Source organism: Bufo gargarizans, chromosome 3 (genome assembly GCF_014858855.1).
Source record: "Bufo gargarizans isolate SCDJY-AF-19 chromosome 3, ASM1485885v1, whole genome shotgun sequence".
NCBI lineage: Eukaryota > Metazoa > Chordata > Amphibia > Anura > Bufonidae > Bufo > Bufo gargarizans.
This window is the reverse complement of record NC_058082.1, coordinates 606,105,676-606,127,307: the sequence shown is the minus strand read 5'-3', so window position 1 is coordinate 606,127,307 and position 21,632 is coordinate 606,105,676. Positions and strand designations below refer to the sequence as shown.

At 44.9% G+C, this 21,632-nt stretch overlaps 1 protein-coding gene across 3 annotated transcripts in view; it reads left to right on the top strand.

Annotated features, from left to right (window-relative positions):
* Window positions 1–21,632, top strand: part of LOC122933062 (tRNA (cytosine(34)-C(5))-methyltransferase, mitochondrial-like) — a 62,323-nt gene that overhangs the window by 24,521 nt on the left and 16,170 nt on the right. For 2 of the 3 annotated variants that reach the window (XM_044287807.1, XM_044287806.1), the window contains 2 exons: window positions 2,402–2,556; window positions 5,481–5,602. In XM_044287807.1, coding sequence (XP_044143742.1) covers window positions 2,402–2,556; window positions 5,481–5,602 — 277 coding nt within the window. Of the gene's footprint in view, window positions 1–2,401; window positions 2,557–5,480; window positions 5,603–9,950; window positions 10,167–21,632 lie in introns of all 3 variants that reach the window. The other variant, XR_006388376.1, reaches the window with a different exon arrangement.

Genomic DNA, 21,632 nt, shown 5'->3' with positions numbered 1-21,632 from the left:
ATAAAAAAAACTATGGCTCTCAGAATATGGAGACACTAAAACATTATTATTATTTTTTGTTTCAAAAATGATATTATTGTGTAAAACTTACATAAATAAAAATAGACATATTAGGTATCACCGCGTCCGTAAGAACCTGTTCTATAAAAATATCCCATGTTCTAACCCCTCAGATGAACACCGTAAAAACGGTGTCAAAACAGCAATTTTTTGTCACCTTACACACACAATAGGTGTAATATACACCCTAAAATAGTACCAATAAATCCGTCATCTCATCACACAAAAAATGAGCCCATACACAAGACAGCTTTCAGAGCGGCTTTTCATACGGCTTTCAGAATATGGAGACACAAAAAAAATATTTTTTTTCAAAAATGCTTTATTATGTAAAACTACAACAAACAACCCAAAAAATTGTCATATTTGGTATTGTCGCATCCGTAACAACCTGCTCTATAAAAATACCACATGATCTAACCTGTCAGATAAACGTTGTAAATAACAAAAAATAAAAACTGTGCCAAAACAGCTAATTTTTGTTACTTTGCCTAAAAAAAGTGTAATACAGAGCTACCAAAAATCATATGTACCCTAAACTAGTACCAGCAAAACTGCCACCTTATCTCGTAGTTTCTAAAATGGGGTCACTTTTTTGGAGTTTCTACTCTAGTGGTGCATCAGGGGGTCTTCAAATGGGACATAGGGTCAAAAAAACTGTGCAGCAAAATCTGCCTCCCAAAAACCGTGTGGCATTCCTTTCCTTCTGCGCCCTGCCGTGTGCCAGTACAGCAGTTTACGACCACATGTGGGGTATTTCTGTAAACTACAGAATCAGGGCCATAAATATTGAGTTTTGTTTGGTGGTTAACCCTTGCTCCCTTGCTTTGTAACTGGAAAAAATTTATTGAAATGGAAAATCTGCCAAAAAAGTGCCATTTGATCTCTATTTTCCATTAATTCTTGTGGAACACCTAAAGGTTTAACAAAGTTTGTGAAATCTGTTTTGAATACCTTGAGGGATGTAGTTTCTAAAATGGGGTCATTTTTGGGTGGTTTCTATTATGTAAGCCTCACAAAGTGACTTCAGACCTGAACTGGTCCTTAAAAAGTGGGTTTTAGAAATATTTGCTGAAAAATTTCAAGATTTACTTCTAAGCCTTCTAACGTCCCCACAAAATAAAATGCCATTCACAAAATGATCCAAACATAAAGTAGATATATGGGGAATGTAAACTAATAACTAATTTTGGAGGTATTACTATCTATTATAAAAGTAGAGAAATTGGAATTTGGAAATATACAAATTTTTAAAATTTTTGGTAAATTTGGCATTTTTTATAAATAAAAATAAAAAAATTTTTCCTTAATTTTACCACTGTCCTGTAACGAGAATACATTCTCAGAATGGCCTCGATAAGTAAAAGCATTTTAAAGTTATCAACACATAAAGTGGCACATGTCAGATTTGCCAAAAATTGCCTTGTCCTTAAAGGGCTTCTACCACCAGAGATACTGTTATGTAGCTGACTGACATTAGTGATGCGCCCATGTCAGCACTACATAGCAGTATGTTTCTAACATTTGTCCCTGCAGCCGTTTTTGTAAAAAAAAGCATTTTTATTATATGCTAATGAACCTCTAGGTGCTATGTGGGTGTAAAATCAGCACCTAGAGGCTCCGTCCACTCACCCTTTATCCCGCCCAGGTCCCCTGTTCTGCCCGCCCCGCTCCTCTTGATTGATGCTACGGTCCACCGCATCGTTGACGAAATCCCGCGCCTGCGCCGTTCACTTCTGTCTTCGGCGCAGTGAGTAAATGATGCGCTCCTGGTGCCGGATTCCTCACTGCGCCTGCGCCGACTACGTCACAGTGAGGAAGTCGGCATCAGGAGAGCGACCTTCACTCACTGCGCCTGCACCGAAGACAGAATTGAACGGCGCAGGCGCGGGATTTTGTCAACGATGCGGTAGAGCAGGGCTGCTGTTGCAAAACTACAACTCCCAGCATGCCCAGTCTGCCTAAAGCTATTAGCCTACAGCAGGGAATGGTGGGAGTTGTAGTTTTACAACAGCTGGAGAGCCGCAGGTTGGCCAGCCCTGACCTGGAGCTACATTAGCATATAATAAAAGTGCTTTTTTTACAAAAACGGCTGCAGGGACAAATGTTAGAAACACACTATTATGTAGTGCTGACATGGGCGCATCGCTAATGTCAGTCAGCTACATAACAGTATTTCTGGTGGTAGAAGCCCTTTTAAGGTGAAAAATGGCAGGGTCCTGAAGGGGTTAATCTGATATTCAGTGCGTCGGTAAGGAAAGCATAACAGTAACATTGCAAAACACTCACATGTCTAAACCATCCTTTTTATTGCGCTCATGTTTTTATCATTTTTGCCCAGGGCATCTTCATTGCAATGAACCGGATATCCGCAGATCGCAATGGCTGAAGGAGACACTGGAATCCTTTGTTCCATCGCCCCATCTGAATGCCATCTCCACTTCCGAACTGGACGGGAGGCTTATAGGGAAGTTGCATGCCAAGTCATATGACAAGGTGTGTATTGTTTCAGGAAGGCATGTTTGGTTCAGGTTTGCATCTTTATAATGGGAAAATCCTAGCATTTTGTATCACCTTTTTTTTTGTTAACATTATTTGGAGGCTGACCCTCCAGCAGAAGTTTAGGGGTCCATACAATTTGTACAGTTCCGTGTAAAGTCCATGGACAGGATTCCTTGTTAAACCGTTAAACTGTCGTGTGTGTATTCTATCCTATACTCTTGAATCTTGTGTGCACCAAGTGGATTTATAATTGTTGACATATTTTTTATTTTATTTTTTGAGTACAGTCATTCATGTATTATTTTTAAACGCAATCTAAATAAAGGTAGCATTTTTAGGGTTCATGCCCAGTATTGCTTAGCTTCTTATTCCTGCATGACTCATGATTGATATACCAGTAGTTTAGTATCACTTAGTATTTCTTTGTGTATTCTATCCTGCATTTATCAGCAGTTTTCTCCTCTGCATGTTTATTTTATTTATTTCACGCACTCATATAGCACTACTATATTTCACGGCGTGTCTTTGGAGTGTGGGAGGAAACCGACGCAATCGCGGGGAGAACATACAAACTTCATGCAGATGTTTTCCCTGAACTCGGCTCCAGGTGGGGGGAGATGAGCTGCTGTGATGAGAAGATGAAATCCTGCTCCCATGTCTCTATCACCCTTAGAAGAAGCAGAAGCATGGAGGAAATGATACCTTATTACTGAGCAGTGTTGTTGTGAATCCAGCACTGGAGCGAAAGAGAAAATCAATTGCTAGATGCTGCAGCAACATCTCTGTGGGTGCCTCTGTCTCTACAGATGCTCTCTCCTCTCCCCTCCTCTTTTGACTTCTATGGGCTACAGCCCTTATCCCACAGTGAAATGATGATACATCTTATTGTTGCCTCTATAGATTTTACCAGTAAACTGATAGTAATTCAACAATTTAGGAGGGATGGGAAGGCGGAGAGTATATGTAAAGATAAGATGAGAGAAACATTGGACTGTAATACAATATTGCACATTTTTTTTACTTTCACTTGATTTATGAAAAGCTGTTTAAATTTGGAGGTACAGCGACATTCCAAAGCTTTCCATACTTACTAATATAATTAGTTAAAGTGTACCTCCAACTATGGACATAATTCTGTTTTCTGGTTATGCAAATTAATCTAATAATATATATTTAAAGGGGTTTATACCCATAGAGTTACATTGTGACATGCAATCAACCACCACTATTTATAGGCTAGTTTTACACTAGCGACAAGGAACTCTGGCAGGCTGTTCCGGCGGGTGAACAGCCTGTCGGACCCGTGCTGCCGCTAGTGCACGCGTGCCCCCGGACTACCGCTCCGTCCCATGTCGTAGTTTTATTCCGGCCGCCTCTCGCCATTTCTCCCCGCTGCCACCGGAACTCCAGCTCGGCCTCATTATAGTCAATGAGGCCGGAGCGGTAGTCCGGGAGCACACGTGCACTAGCGGTGGTACAGATCCGATAGGCTGTTTACCCGCCGGAACAGTCTGCCGGAGTTCTTTGCCGCTAGTAAAAGTACCCTTATCAGTTCAGTGGTACCTCTTTAAATCTACCCTTGTTGAGCTCCCTCTAGTGGCAGCTGCAAGAATTTTTTTGTTTAAAGGGCTTCTGTCACCCCACTAAACCGTTCTCTGCTGACCCTGCCTGTTTGCATTCAAAATCTGGCGCCTGCGCCGCGGCCGTACCTGTCTTTAATCGGTGCAGGCGCACTGAGAGGCGGCCGCTCGCTCGGCCGCTCCATCCTCAATGCGCCTGCGCCGATGACGTCACATCTACACCCGGCGCAGGCGCATTGAGGATGTAGCGGCCGAGCGAGTGCGCCTGCATCGATTAAAGACAGGTACGGCCGCGGCGCAGGCGCCAGATTTTGAATGCAAACAGGACCAGCAGAGAACGATTCCGTTCCCTGGCCCTGTCAATCACAATGCGGAGGGGGTGTCTTTAGGATCGGAGGATGCGGCTGCTACCAGCAAGTACCCGCCCTACTTGCTGGTATCAAGGTAATTTGCATATTTTAAAAGCATGTTTTAAACAAAATCTACAGGACCAAAATGATTAATTATATTATGTAGGCATTAATCGCAGTGTAGAAATTATAAGTAAGCAAAAAATAAATAAATGGTTTAGTGGGGTGACAGAAGCCGTTTAAAGGGAACCTGTCACCATGAAAATGCAATGTAAGCTACAGTCAGCAGGTTATAGAGCAGGAGGAGCTGAGCAGATTGATGTATAGGTTTATGGGAAAAGATTTAGTATAACTTCAGGGGTATTTTGTTTATGATTGCATTTGGGATAAAAATAATTTTTTCTATCGGGCTTTATTAAAAATATTGAGCCGTTCTGTCACAAAGGGTTAACTGTTTTTCTAGCTGTGTGACTGGTACTTTCACTTTGTGCTGGTCATCTAATAACCACTTATCTGTAAACCTATAAAGGTCATGAACACTTATTTAAGCCACATTCTTATCTGTAAGATAAGAATTGAGCTTTAATGAGTGTTTAGGAGGTCAGAGATAAGGAGCCAAGCTGATGGAGCAGCTGGAAAATTCAGAACCAGCTACTAGAGAAACTCAAAGTTGTGCCGAGAAAACGGCTCAACATTTTTAATAAAGACCAATTAAAAAAAATGATTTTTAGCTCAAAATGAGTTCAATGGAATAATGTGGCTGGTCGCGTCCAACATCAGAATGTAAGGAGAAATGTCTGCGCATGTGCTTGGCTGTCTTCATTCTAGCCTATAAGAGTGGGAGATTGAGCTGTGCACATACATGATCATCTCTTCTTGTATTCTCTGGTAGGTAGAGCGGGAATCAGGGGACCCTTGTTCTCCTGAAAGGTAGGAGTCAATATTCATGGATTATGACATTAGACATTGTCATGTGTTTGTGCCGTAGGTCTTAGTAGATGCCCCCTGCTCCAACGACAGAAGTTGGTTGTTCTCATCTGATGCTCTTCAGGCAGCGGAAAGAATATCACAAAGGAAAGTCCTCCCTGCAGTCCAAGTAGAGCTACTCAGGTACAGGAGACTTTTCTTCTCATGTACTGTAGGCTCATTACTTATTCTTATTGTTATTTTTGTTTTACACCTGAATTCTCTCTTTAATGTTGGCATATGGCACCGCAAGCTGCTGAAAATCACTTGATGGCCAATTTCGGAATATTTGTATTGATTTGATTTTAATTAGTTATTTTTCATTATGTACTTTTAGACTCACATTCTCAATGCTGAACTCGAAATACTGCTGATTGCAGGTTACCCGAGCATTCTGGGAGCACTGGTTGTTGACCCGTGGTCCATATTCCTTGATTCAGATATGTCTAAGATTGTGTGTATTGGTACCAATAACTATTTAAAGGGTAGTTTTGTTAGATAATGTTATCTCCCAAACACAGCATAGGGGATAACTATTAGAGCAATCTTTTGATCGGTGAACCCCCATCCATCACAAGAAGGGGGGTTCCAAACCCCCGAAATGAATGGAGCGGCAGGTCGGGCATGTGCACTGACACTCAATTCTTATCTATGGTCCTGCTAGAAATCGCCAAGTGCTGTACTGTAGTCAGCTACAATGACTAGGGTCAGGGTGTTTTAAAGGACATGTAATTACACTGCGCAACTGCTACAAAGGAAACGGCAGGCAGGCTAACTTTGCTTGACAGCTGATTGACAGGGTTTCGGGAGTTGGACCCTTGAGCATCTGATATTGATGACCTATTCCAAGGATAGGTCCTCAGTTTTACTCCACTGAACAACCCCTTTAAAGGGCAACTGTCAGCAGACTTGTCCCTATGACACTGGCTGACCTGTTACATGTGCACTTGGCAGCTGAAGGCATCTGTGTTGGTCCCATGTTCTCATGTGCCAGCATTGCTGAGAAAAATGATGTTTTAGTATATTTCCACTGCAACTGCTGCAGCCTCTGCAATATAATTCACAGGACCAGGGGGTGTAAACGTCATTGTACCTGGACCTGTCAATCAAAGTGCACGGCAGTTGCAGACAGAGCAGAGCCTCTAATTGTAACAACAACGTCTCCATTGCCCTTAGAGGCTCATTTGCATATGTTAAAACTTCATTTTTCTCAGCAATGCACGAACATAGTAACATGGGACCAACACAGATGTCTTCAGCTGCCAAGTGCACATGTAACAGGTCAGGCAGTGTCATAGGTACAAATCTGCTGACAGATGCCCTTTAAAGGAGGTTGTCCAGTGGCGTAAAACTGATGACCTATCTTCAGGATAGGTCATCAATATCAGATGCTCAAGGGTCCAACTCCCAACACCCTGTCAATCAGCTGCCATGCAACCAGGGCCGGTTCTAGGTGAAATGGGGCCCTGGGGCGAAAAACAATAAGGGGCACTTGATGACTTTTACAGAAGAAACTGTATATTTTGGGGCACAGTGTAGGCTATATGTGTATAACCTAAACATATTTCATATGAAAACTTAGTTACTTGGCCCTTGGGGATCTTGGACGCCACTTCAACACTTTGGCCGGGGGCTCGGCGGAGCTGATGTTGTGTTTTATCCTAATGAGAAAGATTTCATAATAAGAATTTGGAGAAGGGGCAGAGGAATAGCAGAGCAGGGAGAGGCTGGTGCTGCTACTAGGGGGCTCATACCATGGGGGAGTAATAAAGCCCACCAGAATGCCCCCCCCCCCCCCCAGTAGAAATAATTCTCCTTATAATGTGACAGTGCAAAAAATACCCCCTTGTAATGCTCCCAGTTGAGCTAATGTCCCCGTAGTGCCTCCATAATGTGCCAGTATAAAATACCCCTATATAGTGACCCCAGTTAATGCCCCCATAGTGCTCCTCTCCCCCCTAGTGCCCCCCATAATGTACCAGTATAAAATGCCCGATATATAGTGTGCCAGTAGATGCCCTCAGTGTCCCCCATAATTTGTAAGCATAAAATACCCCTTCTCAGCGCCCATAGTAGTCCTCTCCCCCCTTCTCCATAGTACCAACCACAATGTGTCCCAGTATAAAATGCCCCTATACAGAGCCCCCATATAAAATAACCGTTCTTTGTGGCCTCAGTAGATGCCCCTATAGTGCCACAAATAATGTGCCAGTAAGAAGTGCCCCCATAGATGTCCCCCAATAATGTGCCAGTAAAATGTGCCCTCATAGATGCCCCCCAATCATGTGCCAGTAGCCTGAGCCCCCCATCAACATGTGCCAGTAGCCATAGGCGGCCCCCCATCATGTGCCAGTAGCCATAGGCGGCCGCCCCTATCATGTGCCAGTAGCCATAGGCGGCCCCCCCTATCATGTGCCACTAGCCATAGGGCCCCCCTATCATGTGCCACTAGCCATAGGGCCCCCCCTATCATGTGCCACTAGCCATAGGGCCCCCCCTATCATGTGCCACTAGCCATAGGGCCCCCCTATCATGTGCCACTAGCCATAGGGCCCCCCTATCATGTGCCACTAGCCATAGCCCCCCCTATCTAGTGCCACTAGCCATAGCCCCCCCCTATCTAGTGCCACTAGCCATAGCCCCCCCCCTATCATGTGCCACTAGCCATAGCCCCCCCCCCCCTATCATGTGCCACTAGCCATAGGGCCCCCCCTATCATGTGCCACTAGCCATAGGGCCCCCCCTATCATGTGCCACTAGCCATAGGGCCCCCCCTATCATGTGCCACTAGCCATAGGGCCCCCCTATCATGTGCCACTAGCCATAGGGCCCCCCCCCTATCATGTGCCACTAGCCATAGGGCCCCCCCTATCATGTGCCACTAGCCATAGGGCCCCCCCCTATCATGTGCCACTAGCCATAGGGCCCCCCCCTATCATGTGCCACTAGCCATAGGGCCCCCCCTATCATGTGCCACTAGCCATAGGGCCCCCCCCCTATCATGTGCCACTAGCCATAGGGCCCCCCCCTATCATGTGCCACTAGCCATAGGGCCCCCCCCTATCATGTGCCACTAGCCATAGGGCCCCCCCTATCATGTGCCACTAGCCATAGGGCCCCCCCCTATCATGTGCCACTAGCCATAGGGCCCCCCTATCATGTGCCACTAGCCATAGCCCCCCCCCATCATGTGCCACTAGCCATAGCCCCCCCCTATCATGTGCCACTAGCCATAGGGCCCCCCCTATCATGTGCCACTAGCCATAGGGCCTCCCTATCATGTGCCACTAGCCATAGGGCCCCCCCTATCATGTGCCACTAGCCATAGGGCCCCCCCTATCATGTGCCACTAGCCATAGGGCCCCCCCCCTATCATGTGCCACTAGCCATAGGGCCCCCCCTATCATGTGCCACTAGCCATAGGGCCCCCCCTATCATGTGCCACTAGCCATAGGGCCCCCCCTATCATGTGCCACTAGCCATAGGGCCCCCCCTATCATGTGCCACTAGCCATAGGGCCCCCCCTATCATGTGCCACTAGCCATAGGGCCCCCCCTATCATGTGCCACTAGCCATAGGGCCCCCCCTATCATGTGCCACTAGCCATAGGGCCCCCCCTATCATGTGCCACTAGCCATAGGGCCCCCCCTATCATGTGCCACTAGCCATAGGGCCCCCCTATCATGTGCCACTAGCCATAGGGCCCCCCTATCATGTGCCACTAGCCATAGGGCCCCCCCTATCATGTGCCACTAGCCATAGGGCCCCCCCTATCATGTGCCACTAGCCATAGGGCCCCCCCTATCATGTGCCACTAGCCATCGGGCCCCCCCTATCATGTGCCACTAGCCATAGGGCCCCCCCTATCATGTGCCACTAGCCATAGGGCCCCCCTATCATGTGCCACTAGCCATAGGGCCCCCCTATCATGTGCCACTAGCCGCCAGTATTGTACAGGAAAAAAAAAAGAACAAAAAACACTTATACTTACCTCCTTGGCAGCGATGCGATGCAGGCCTCTTCCGGCCTGTGTCCTGCGCTGTGTACGGCTCAGGTCAGGCGGCGTGATGACGTCATCCCGCCGCCTGCGCCGGCCTTTGATAGGCTGCAGGCACTAGGCCGGCAGCCTATCAGAGGAAGGGAAAGGGACACACCTCTCCCTCCCCTGCCGCACAGCGATACAGATGACTGGAGATGAGCGCTTCCACAATGGAAGCGCTCATCTCCGTGTGACACTGACTGTCCTGCCTGCCTAAAGTTAGTTGTGGGCCGGCGCGGGGGGGCCCCTAAGGACTCGGGGCCCGGGGGCAATTGCCCCCCTTGCCTCTATGGAAGCGCCGGCCCTGCATGCAACGTTTGCCTGCCTGCCGTTTCCTTTGTAGCGGCTGTGCAGTGTAATTACATCAGCTCCATCCCAAGTGAAAACTGTATTCAGACAGGTCTCTGAACTAAAGAGGTCCGGTAAGCTGTTTTGTGATATTTCTTTTTCTAGCCCGGCTAGTTTCAGTGTTGCAGCTATCCTCCTCCTGCCCCGCTGCTGCCTGACATTTCCCAGAGTCTGGCAGGATCCAGCCGAGAGCGTGACCTCTTGTTCCTGCATTTGTCTTTCTCTGAAATAAGCTTCCCTACCGGACTGTGTTGAATCCATTAACGTTCTGGAGAGCGCCTAACCTGTCCACGTCTCTCTTCTGTCGGCCGGCCAGCACAGGTATATGGAAATGAGGTGGGATATTTTACCAACATAGAAAATATCATCAACCTCTCTGCACCTAATGACTTACTTTACTTTATATAGATTAGAAAATCCATTTGTAGGGGCTGGTTCTGATTAAAGAGACCTGGCGTGTGTATGAGGCTTATTTCAAGGCAGTGCCCCATGGAAAAAGGGTATGCAAATTAGCTCATGCCTGCCAAAAGCAAGAGTGACCCATCTCGATCGTTGGCTAAAGCGGTGACCCACCGCAGCCAGTGACTGGATGAGTCGCCATTTCCTGTGTATTGAGAGAGACCGGCGAGGAACGGGAGCGGTGAGGTGAGTATAACTTCTTTTATTTATGTGATTTTTTTTTACCTTTTTCTGTAAAAAATGATACTGGTCAGAGACAGCCCCTTGACAAGAGGCAGGAAAGTAAATTTGTGAGGTCACCATAGACATTCAGCATTATGTACCTTTGTCTCATCCAAATATCCCTTATTTTAACAGTGCACTTGGAGGTAAGTAGCAACTAGACACATCTGGTGCCGCTTATCACTGGACAAGACACAGTCCGACCTGTTGGCCCGATGTTCCCTTTCAGATCAGATATTTGTGTCTTCTCAGCCCCATAGATATATCAGTTTGTAATGTCTGTGACCACTGTTAGTCTTCACAGGCCTATCATCCCCCGGACAGACACCCATAGGTCTTGTACATGGAAAGATAAATTACTCAAATGGAAAATCTTTTTTTGTTTTTACATATATTGGTCACCCCCTCACATCACTGTTTACATGTTAAAGGGAAACTGTCACCGGGATTTTGTGTATAGAGCTGAGGACATGGGTTGCTAGATCGCCGCTAGCACATCTGCAGTACCCAGTCCCCATAGCTCTGTGTGCTTTTATTGTGTAAAAAAACTGATTTAATACATATGCAAATTAACCTGAGATGAGTCCTGTCCGTGAGATGCATCAGGGACAGGACTCATCTCAGGTTAATTTGCATATGTATCAAATCGTTTTTTTTACACAATAAAAGCACACAGAGCTATGGGGACTGGGTATTGCGGATGTGCTAGCGGCCACCTAGCAACCCATGTCCTCAGCTCTATACACAAAATCCCGGTGACAGGTTCCCTTTAAGGGCTCAGGAACACGACCGTATGAATTTTGCAGTCTGCAAAACACAGATCCGCAAAAAATACGGATGACGTCTGTGTGACATCCGTATTGTATTGTTTTTTGTTTTTTTTTCCGGATCCATTGATGTCCACAATACGGACAAGAATAGGACATGCGGACATACGGAAACGGAATGCACACCATTCCGTTTTTTTTTTTATTGAGTGAGTGGTTCCACATACGGGTCACAAAAAATGGAACGGACACAAAAAAATAAAAATAGGTTCATGTGCATGAGCCCTTATCATGAGACCTGGTGAGTTGGAGATGCACCTCTCTTCATTTCCATTAGCAGCAATGCCTTTGGTTTCCACTGGTATCTTAGCATCGTTAGTATCTTACCTGCCGGAGTTCTCCACATCCGGCATTGGCAGATATCTTGCCTGCCGGAGTTCTCCACATCCGGCATTGGCAGATATCTTGCCTGCCGGAGTTCTCCACATCCGGCATTGGCAGATATCTTGCCTGCCGGAGTTCTCCACATCCGGCATTGGCAGATATCTTGCCTGCCGGAGTTCTCCACATCCGGCATTGGCAGATATCTTGCCTGCCGGAGTTCTCCACATCCGGCATTGGCAGATACCTTGCCTGCCGGAGTTCTCCACATCCGGCATTGGCAGATACCTTGCCTGCCGGAGTTCTCCACATCCGGCATTGGCAGATATCTTGCCTGCCGGAGTTCTCCACATCCGGCATTGGCAGATATCTTGCCTGCCGGAGTTCTCCACATCTGGCATTGGCAGATACCTTGCCTGCCGGAGTTCTCCACATCCGGCATTGGCAGATATCTTGCCTGCCGGAGTTCTCCACATCCGGCATTGGCAGATATCTTGCCTGCCGGAGTTCTCCACATCCGGCATTGGCAGATATCTTGCCTGCCGGAGTTCTCCACATCCGGCATTGGCAGATATCTTGCCTGCCGGAGTTCTCCACATCCGGCATTGGCAGATGTTACCGGAACGCCTTCCGGCCCCATTAACTACAATGGGATCTGACAGAGATCCAGCCACTACCTGGAAAATACTTTGTGATTCGGCCAGAAAAAAAAACTATGCAGCCTTGCAACTGGTTTTGTCTGTCCGATTCCAGGCCGATACTGCCTGCTGGAAGGCTGCAACGCAAGTCGGAAATACGCTTTATTTGCAGCTGTGTGCTATTATTGCGCTGCGCAGTAAATGGTTAAATCCCACATCAGTGTCCCTGCACAATGACTTCACATTAAATATATGTCGGCCAGAACAGGATCCGTCAGCATCTAATGGATTTGGTGGTGGCAGATTTTGCACATATTACCTCCTATATGTAAATCGACAGATAAATAAAAAGGTTACGGATCTTGAAATGTGATGATATGATTTTGTTGTGGAAATTTAATAAAACATAAAAAAGACATTTGTTTAAAAATAAGTCTACTTTCACACTGGCGTTTTGGCTTTCCGTTTGTGAGATCCGTTCAGGGCTCTCACAAGCGGTCCAAAACGGATCCGTTTTCTATGACACAATCTGGCACAATAGAAAACTGATCCGTCCTCCATTGACTTTCAATGGTGTTCAAGACGGATCCGTCTTGGCTATGTTAAAGATAATACAAACTGATCCGTTCTGAACGGATGCAGACGGTTGTATTATCTGAACGGGTGCGTCCATGACGGATCTGCACAAAACACGAGTGTGAAAGTAGCCTAAGATAGTTAAAAATAATTCCCCCCAAAACGGTGCATTATTTTTTTTATACAGTCCCCTAAAAATATGATATATTATGGTTCATTAATGCAAAAAAACTAAGTTAGACCATCACTGCCAAACAATATGTAATAAAGTACAGGTGCGTGATACCACGGCTGCAACGCAAAGGCAAACACTGTATGTGGCAACACACTGCTCTATGTGCAAAGACACACGCAGACACTGAAAACGTGGAGAAAAATGCATTGCATTACTTCTATACTTACTATATGAAAATGAGAAGCTCTGGGCCCATCTATTGGAAAATTGCGCTGTGTGCGCAGCCACATCAGCGCACAACGACGCTCCCATTTTTGCCCCAAGTATAAACAACACAGCGCAGTCGCTGCCCCTTCCCAGACACACTGGTTGGAGCATGTTCTCTTCTTCCCCTGCCTTTATGTTCCAGTGTGGCCCGCAGTCTATTGAGTAACGTGATTTAGACATTGAAAATATTTCATAAAAGGAGACATAAAAGCCACCGTGGAATTCTGAACAATGGTGATTTTTTTTCCTTAGTAAAATGAAAAATGCTGAGTTCAGAGAACATTCTGATTGATCGGTGAAATTCTTGAGTGTCTTATTGGGGTAATGCATCATGTCGTTTATTTCTTCGGGAGAAATCAATCAAATGCCGTAGCCCTCCTTTATAATTTTCTCATTCTGGATGTGACATAAAAAATCAAATCTGTGAAGCTGTAGGGAAAGCTGAAGCATACATCATCGTTACTGGGGCTAACCCTGCGCGCTCTGCAGCCGCGTCCCTGTGAGTGTCTCTGCAGCTTCATGATAGTACTGATCCTTATCCTATGGTATGGAGCCGCTGCAGAGGTCGTGGCAGTACGTGAATACACATCGGGGGTTATTTATTAAAGACCGGCTTTTGACGTCGTTCTTTGGTATCTTCTGCTCTGCCGGAGGATGCACTAAATTTATGCAGAGGTGAAAGCCTCTTCATAAATTAGGCACATCCTCCCCCGTTTGCCTAAATCGAAATTTACTCCAGCCCCTGTTTGGAGTAGATTTCAATCATAATTTACACCAGGAAACATAAATGATAGTAAGTTTGTCGGGGCTGATGGCCTGGCCCCCACCATGCTCTCACACCTCCCCTGCCATTCCCCATGTTGAGGGCGGCGTAAAAACACAGCGTGCGCCTAAAATTAAGCACACAGGAATTTAAAAAGTCCCACAATTGGGACATACAACTTCTTTACTCCAAAAACTGGCATAAGGGGCCATGATATGTGACCCCCCCCCCCCATTATGTGGTCTAGGAGTGCAGAAATAAGCCTAAAATCTGTCACATGTGCATCAATGAGGACTACACAGACCCACCTCTGCACCACTATGCAGCTTATCACTTACATGAAGTTCCTCTATCTATTTTTATTTTTTTGAGGATAAAACATGAAAACTTCATTTTAGATAACCAGTTACTGATACAGAGCTCTACATTATTCTTAAAGAGGTCTTTCCGCCAAGACTCAAGATCAGGAAGATCTAATTTTTGGCCTCTGTGAACCAAGACTGGCAGTCGTGGACAATCGGTGTTCCCACTCTGGCAGCCTGGCTCCACTTCGTGTTATATGGATGGCCATTCATTTCCATGATCGCCGTGTATTATGTAGGTAGCCCCAGCTTCTTGTAGTGATGACAATCCCTGTTGTGGGTTTCATTCCTGGCTTCATTTTCAGAAGAAATAGTCAGGATGAGGCAACCAACAGTTAAAGAAAGAGGATTTGTATGAACTAAGGTAAGTATCATAAGGAATGATGTGATTCCTGCTGTGACTTATCATGAACAGTAGAAATCATCTTGGATTATGTTTCCCATACAACGTCATGATGATGTCTAAAGCCTTATTCACACATCAGTGTTTGGTCAGTGATTGTAAGACAAAGCCAGGAGTGGGGTCTACACAGAGAAACAGTGTAATGGAAAGATCTGCACCTGTTCTGTGTTTCGAGCTGCACCTGGTTTTGGTTCCAAATCACTGATGGAAATCACTGACGTGTGAATAAGGCTTTATAGTCCTCTATATATCAGAGGAGTGAACTGTCCTGTATACAATATGGAGATTTTGCCCATGAGTTAAACAATCTCAGCCTGAAATAATACACGTAAGTGGTGCTCACCCATTATGGAAGTCATTGTAGAAGAAATAGTGGAGCAGTCCTTCCTTCAATCACATGATAATCGAAAAAGAACGCATTTACCTCATTTTATGACTAGTGTCCATTTTACATCTCCCGGTTGTAAAAAGAACCAACCGGATGGGGCATTTTCATGTAAAGTACCTCCCTTCCCATGATTTCATGGTAAATGGCTAACTGGGTCGAATTAAAGAGGTTTAAGCCACTATAATTACACAGGACACACTCGAAGTAGAACATTTGTAATATACTTACCTTTCTGAAGATGCATGGATCGGCCTTTGGGGAACCCGGCCGGGGCTGTGAACGCTGGGAGAACGATTCCTTTCCCCGATGCAAGTGTAGATGAGGTGGATTCAGAAGTCTGCATGTGCACTTGGGAGAAGTATAGTTTTGTCCCTGTCCACAGCAAAATTGACATCCTGTCCATAGCCTACCAGTGACGGCTAACCTCTGCCACTCCAGCTGTGGTGAAACTACGACTCCGAGCATGCTCCATTCATTTCTTTAGAGTTCTGAGAATAGTCATAGTTTTACCACAGCTGGAGTGCAGGAGGTTAGCCATCATAGGCCCTAGGCCGGAAACCTGGTGAAGCATGTGACGTCAGTGGATGCTGGATTTTCAAAAGAGGAGTGCCACATGACCGGGTTCCTGGGAGGCCGATCCATGCAACTTCGTAACAGTAAGTACATAATTTCTCATACAGGTGTGTCATGTGTAGTTAGGACCCACTGGGTCCCAAGAAACCCCTTTAAACCAAAGGGTGTAGTAGGAAGAACGTTTTCTACAAGCAATCACAAATGTAAAAATTCTCTGAAATACACCGGGTTATAGCAAGGAGGTGGGGAAAAAATCGTGATCGGGGAGTCCAGAAATCACAGTGAGGACAGACACAGATGCAGTATCCATGGGCCAGGTAAAAGTGATCAAGCTGAGCCGTGTATTCAGTGCTACAGAGGATAATTCCTGAAGGTAGTCACATGTGCCAGGGATTCGGTAATTGTGATCAAGTAGATCCAGGCATGAGGTACAGCGAAGCTGAAGAGGAGTCAAGAAAACGGGAGTGAATATACAATTCAGGAGCAGTAGGTTAACACCAGTCTAGCCGGCGATAATACACATATAATTGTCATTTTACATACAGGGTCTAGTTCTCCGATTAACTAGGTGGCCGCTTGCTCCGTACATGAACCGCTCAGTGTCCTTTCCAGCCCCGCCATGAGACTTGCTGGGTGGTGAGTATGTAACAGGTAGTTTGCTGGGCCTTGACACAGAGCCTGTAAATGTGAAATGGCTGAAATAGAGAAAAGGATTGTAATTTATGTCGGTGAGTGACGCACTGGTTTTTCTAGACGTATATTGGCAGTTCATTTACTGCACTGCACACGAGGGTGATGTCTGAAAGTGACATGGTCAGAGCATAATGGAACATCAGTCTTTATTACAAATTACATGCTGTAAGAAGGTACCTGGAATCATCGTGCATGGAAGGCATTGGTCACAGAGGTTCCTGGCCTCGGCGAAGTAAGAGCCAGTATTTTATGTGTCAGCAGCAGCTATTGATTTAGCATGGCTGTCATAGCTGATCCGGGACGGCTCTTACCGGGAGTAGTCAAAGTGCTCGGTGGGTGACAATTTACCATGTTCAAGGCCGGGTTTTGCCAGGCATAAAAACCAGGCAGCACTGCCAGGTGTGGTGGATTTACCTCCCTCCGACAGTGGAGATCAGCAGTCTGTGTGCTGTGACCTGAGGGCTGTGCTGGGATTTGAGGTTTGAGCCGGGCTGGAGGACTCAGGCCCCTCTAAAAGTGAACAGGTCGCCTATGGACTTGATGAGGCTGAACTGCTAACAGGGTGTGAATTAACACCCAGGAGAAAAGGTGACACTTATTGTTTATGGACTTTCCTTGTGTGTGAACAAACACCAAGCCACCTGCGTTTTGTGATACACCAAAGTGTGAATAAACACCGCTGTTTGATTCAAGAACTGTGTACTTTGCCTCTATACTGCGTCCGCTAGCCCTAACTACCAGAGCGAATCCCCACAACGCCAATGATAGATATAGGTTCTCTATGGGTGTAGTATGGAAAATGTCAGTAAACATTTGAAGGCCACTGTAGAGCCAGTGCAGCTCCTTTCAGGAGATTATTATAGAAAATGCAGCCATTTTTCATCCGGTCCCTGCGTTCTGTCCTTTGTCGCTCATCGTGGCTCCTGTAGACATCAGTAAGTCAAAGCAAATTCTACATAAGCAAATGTTGCAGTCTCAGAAGGCACGTGAAGATGTCCTGGATCAGCCAGTCCATTGTAACTTGAGCACTTGTTAAAGAAACGTATCATCCTTTAATTGTAGTTTACATAGTTATAGTTTCTGCCATTGAAGGGTTGTCCAGTGATATAAAAACATAGCTGTTCTCTTCCGAAAAGCGTCGCCAGTATTTCTGCTCCAACTCATTCTCTCCAGTGGAGCCGAGCGGCAGTACCAGAAACAACCCATGGACCGTTTTTTTTCAAGAAAGCAGCCATGTTTTTCTAATTCTGTAGAACCTCTTTAATGCCTCATAGACGTGGATCCCATTTCTGAGAAGTTCACTTATCACAGTCTTGAATTACAAGCCCGGAGTTATACAAGACAATTCACAGAAATCTCAAATAAAAAGAACCCTTTGTGTAATTATTCATCAATGGTCTCACCAGTGATGGGTGCAATATACGCCAAATAAGACTAGACCACAATTTTATTGACTAGACCGACCAGGGTTGTGACATTGGCTTTATTCATATTGCACACAAAACCAACATAGTAGCCATGGAGATAAAATGGCACACTATCTTCTATATAGGTAAATGACTCAATTAATGTTTTTTTAATACATCTCTATAATTGAGTAATCGAGCATGGAGAACAGTCTGTGTAACAGAGGGAGGCACGGAGAGCAGTATGTGTAACAGAGGGAGGCACGGAGAGCAGTCAGTGTAACAGAGGGAGGCATGGAAGGTAGCCTTTGTAACAAATGGAAGCTTCTATCTATCCATCTATCTATCTATTTATCTATCATCCATTTTCTATCTATCTATATGTATCTGTCTATCATACTTATTATTATTAATGTTTTACTAAGAATTTTTACTATCGATAAAAAAATAAAATACATATCAGCACGTTATGGTTTCTTCAGTAAAACCTGGAATACAAGCGAGACGTACCCATTTTATTTGCAATTGCTTTACAGTTTATGGACAGATTCGGCTGCTGGTGTTAGGAGCAGATTGAAATGTTTTTTTTGTTGGAATAAAAAGAAAAGGGTAATTGAAAAAAAGTAACTTGCCCGCCGCAACGGAAAGCAAACAAAATAAAACTGTTGAAACGAGCATTAAGCAAATAATTGAAAGAAAGCCGTGAATTGCTGCAAATATCAGCCTTTGTGGAAAGTGCAATATTTCCTCCAAGTTTATGAGCTGCATCGAACTACTGTACAGTCCAGGTAGCGCTGGCATATTACCGGGCAGCGTGCCCTGTGGAACAGAAGATGGCAGTGTTGGCACGTGAACACATTATAATTGATGTAAGTTGGGATTTAGCCGGAGCCGCTTGTTTCAACTTTCTTTTAACATTGAAAACAGTTAAATGATGGTATCATTAAATCTGACCCTTTCTCAGAATACGGCAGATCTGTTCTTACATTAGTCCATACTGTATATTTAAGGAGCCAAAATACTAAGGATGGAAAATACAGGTTTCATAAGTGATAGATAAAGGTTTTTTTTTTTCTTGCTTTTTAATCTCCTCTGATAGAAGTCTCTATGCCGGACATGTTTAAAGGGATCAGCTCTTCTTGTGTCATTGCCTCTGTGTGAGTGCGCATATCTTATGTAAATTGGGAGAATATGAGACGGTTGTTTGACATTGAAGTGATAATATCTCAATGGGGCTGAAAATTTAGGGCTTAGTATTTAAAAAAAATTATAGTATTGATGGAAGAACCAAAAGAATTGTCACACATAATGACAACCCCTATCCATGTGTGTATTAGGGCATATGGACGTTATGAAGTGGGGCACCATTACCCCCCACTCCGGTAATTTATTACATGGGTGCTCATTCATTTCTGGCAGGGGTGCGCAACCTTTTCGGATCTGAGGGTCACGTCAGATTCTACTATTCTCAAGGGCCACAATAACATTTACAGTTGCAAGAAAAAGTATGTGAACCCTTTGGAATGATATGGATTTCTGCACAAACTGGTCATAAAATGTGATCTGATCTTCATCTAAGTCACAACAATAGACAATCACAGTCTGCTTAAACTAATAACACACAAAGAAATAAATGTTACCATGTATTTATTGAACAAACCATGTAAACATTCACAGTGCAGGTGGGAAAAGTATGTGAACCCTTAGACTAATGACCTCTTCAAGAGCTAATTAGAGTGAGGTGTCAGCCAACTGGAGTCCAATCAATGGGATGAGATTGGAGGTGTTGGTTACAGCTGCCCTGCCCTATAAAAACACACACCAGTTCTGGGTTTGCTTTTCACAAGAAGCATTGCCTGATGTGAATGATGCCTCGCACAAAAGAGCTCTCAGAAGACCTAAGATTAGGAATTGTTGACTTGCATAAATCTGAAAAGGGTTATAAAAGTATCTCCAAAAGCCTTGCTGTTCATCAAATTGTCTATAAATGGAGAAAGTTCAGTACTGCTGCTACTCTCCCTAGGAGTGGCCGTCCTGTAAAGATGACTGCAAGAGCATAGCACACACTGCTCAATGAGGTGAAGAAGAATCCTAGAGTGTCAGTTAAAGACTTACAAAAGTCTCTGGCATATGCTAACCTCCCTGTTGGTGAATCTACGATACGTAAAACACTAAACAAGAATGGATTTCATGGGAGGATACCACAGAGGAAGCCACTGCTATCCCAAAAAAACATTGGTGCACGTTTACAGTTTGCACAAGAGCACCTGGATGTTCCACAGCAGTACTGGCAAAATATTCTGTGGACAGATGAAACCAAAGTTTAGTTGTTTGGAAGAAACACACAACACTATGTGTGGAGAAAAAGAGGCACAGCACACCAACATCAAAACCTCATCCCAACTGTGAAGTATGGTGGTGGGGGCATCATGGTTTGGGGCTGCTTTGCTGCGTCAGGGCCTGGACGGATTGCTATCATTGAAGAAAAAATGAATTCCCAATTTTATCAAGACATTTTGCAGGAGAACTTAAGGACCTCTGTCCACCAGCTATAGCTCAACAGAAGATGGGTGTTGCGACAGGACAACGACCCAAAACACAGAAGTAAATCAACAACAGAATGGCTTAAACAGAAGAAAATACGCCTTCTGGAGTGGCCCAGTCAGAGTCCTGACCTCAACCCTATTTGAGATGCTGTGGCATGACCTCAAGAAAGTGATTCCCACCAGACATCCCAAGAATATTTCTGAACTAAAACAATTCTGTAAAGAGGAATGGTCAAGAATTACCCCTGACCGTTGTGCACGTCTGATCTGCAACTACAGGAAACGTTTGGTTGAAGTTATTGCTGCCAAAGGAGGTTCAACCAGTTATTAAATCCAAGGGTTCACATACTTTTTCCACCTACACTGTGAATGTTTACATGATGTGTTCAATAAAAACATGGTAACATTTAATTCTTTGTGTGTTATTAGTTTAAGCAGACTGTGATTGTCTATTGTTGTGACTTAGATGAAGATCAGATCACATTTTATGACCAATTTGTGCAGAAATCCATATCATTCCAAGGGGCTCACATACTTTTTCTTGCAACTGTATATCATCTTGACAGTATAAGCCCTAAATGTCTTGATAGGTGACGGTTTTACTGCTGAGACTCCAACCTGTTGGGAGAATGGGGGTTATTTGCTCCCTTATTTGTCACTCCAGAGAGGAGGCAAGAAGATGGCCACATACGTTGTGGCGATCTATATTGTAGTTTTACAGATGCCATAAATTACAGTAAAGAGAACCCAGATCTATAAGTGCAGAGAAGACAATGCAGAGCTGTGGTCTAATGATACATGTGGTTGATATAATCGTTGCAGGGAGGACAATATGGAGCTGTGCTATAATGATACACTGCTCGTCCCCAAAAAATGTCGTCATTCGTTGGACCGCCTTTAGCTTTGATTACGGCACGCATTCGCTGTGGCATGGTTTCGATAAGCTTCTGCAATGTCACAAGATTTATTTCCATCCAGTGTTGCATTAATTTGTCACCAAGATCTTGCATTGATGATGGTAGAGTCTGACTGCTGCGCAAAGCCTTCTCCAGCACATCCCAAAGATTCTCAATGGGGTTAAGGTCTGGACTCTGTGGTGGCCAATCCATGTGTGAAATTGATGTCTCATGCTCACTAAACCATTCTTTCACAATTTAAGCCCGATAAA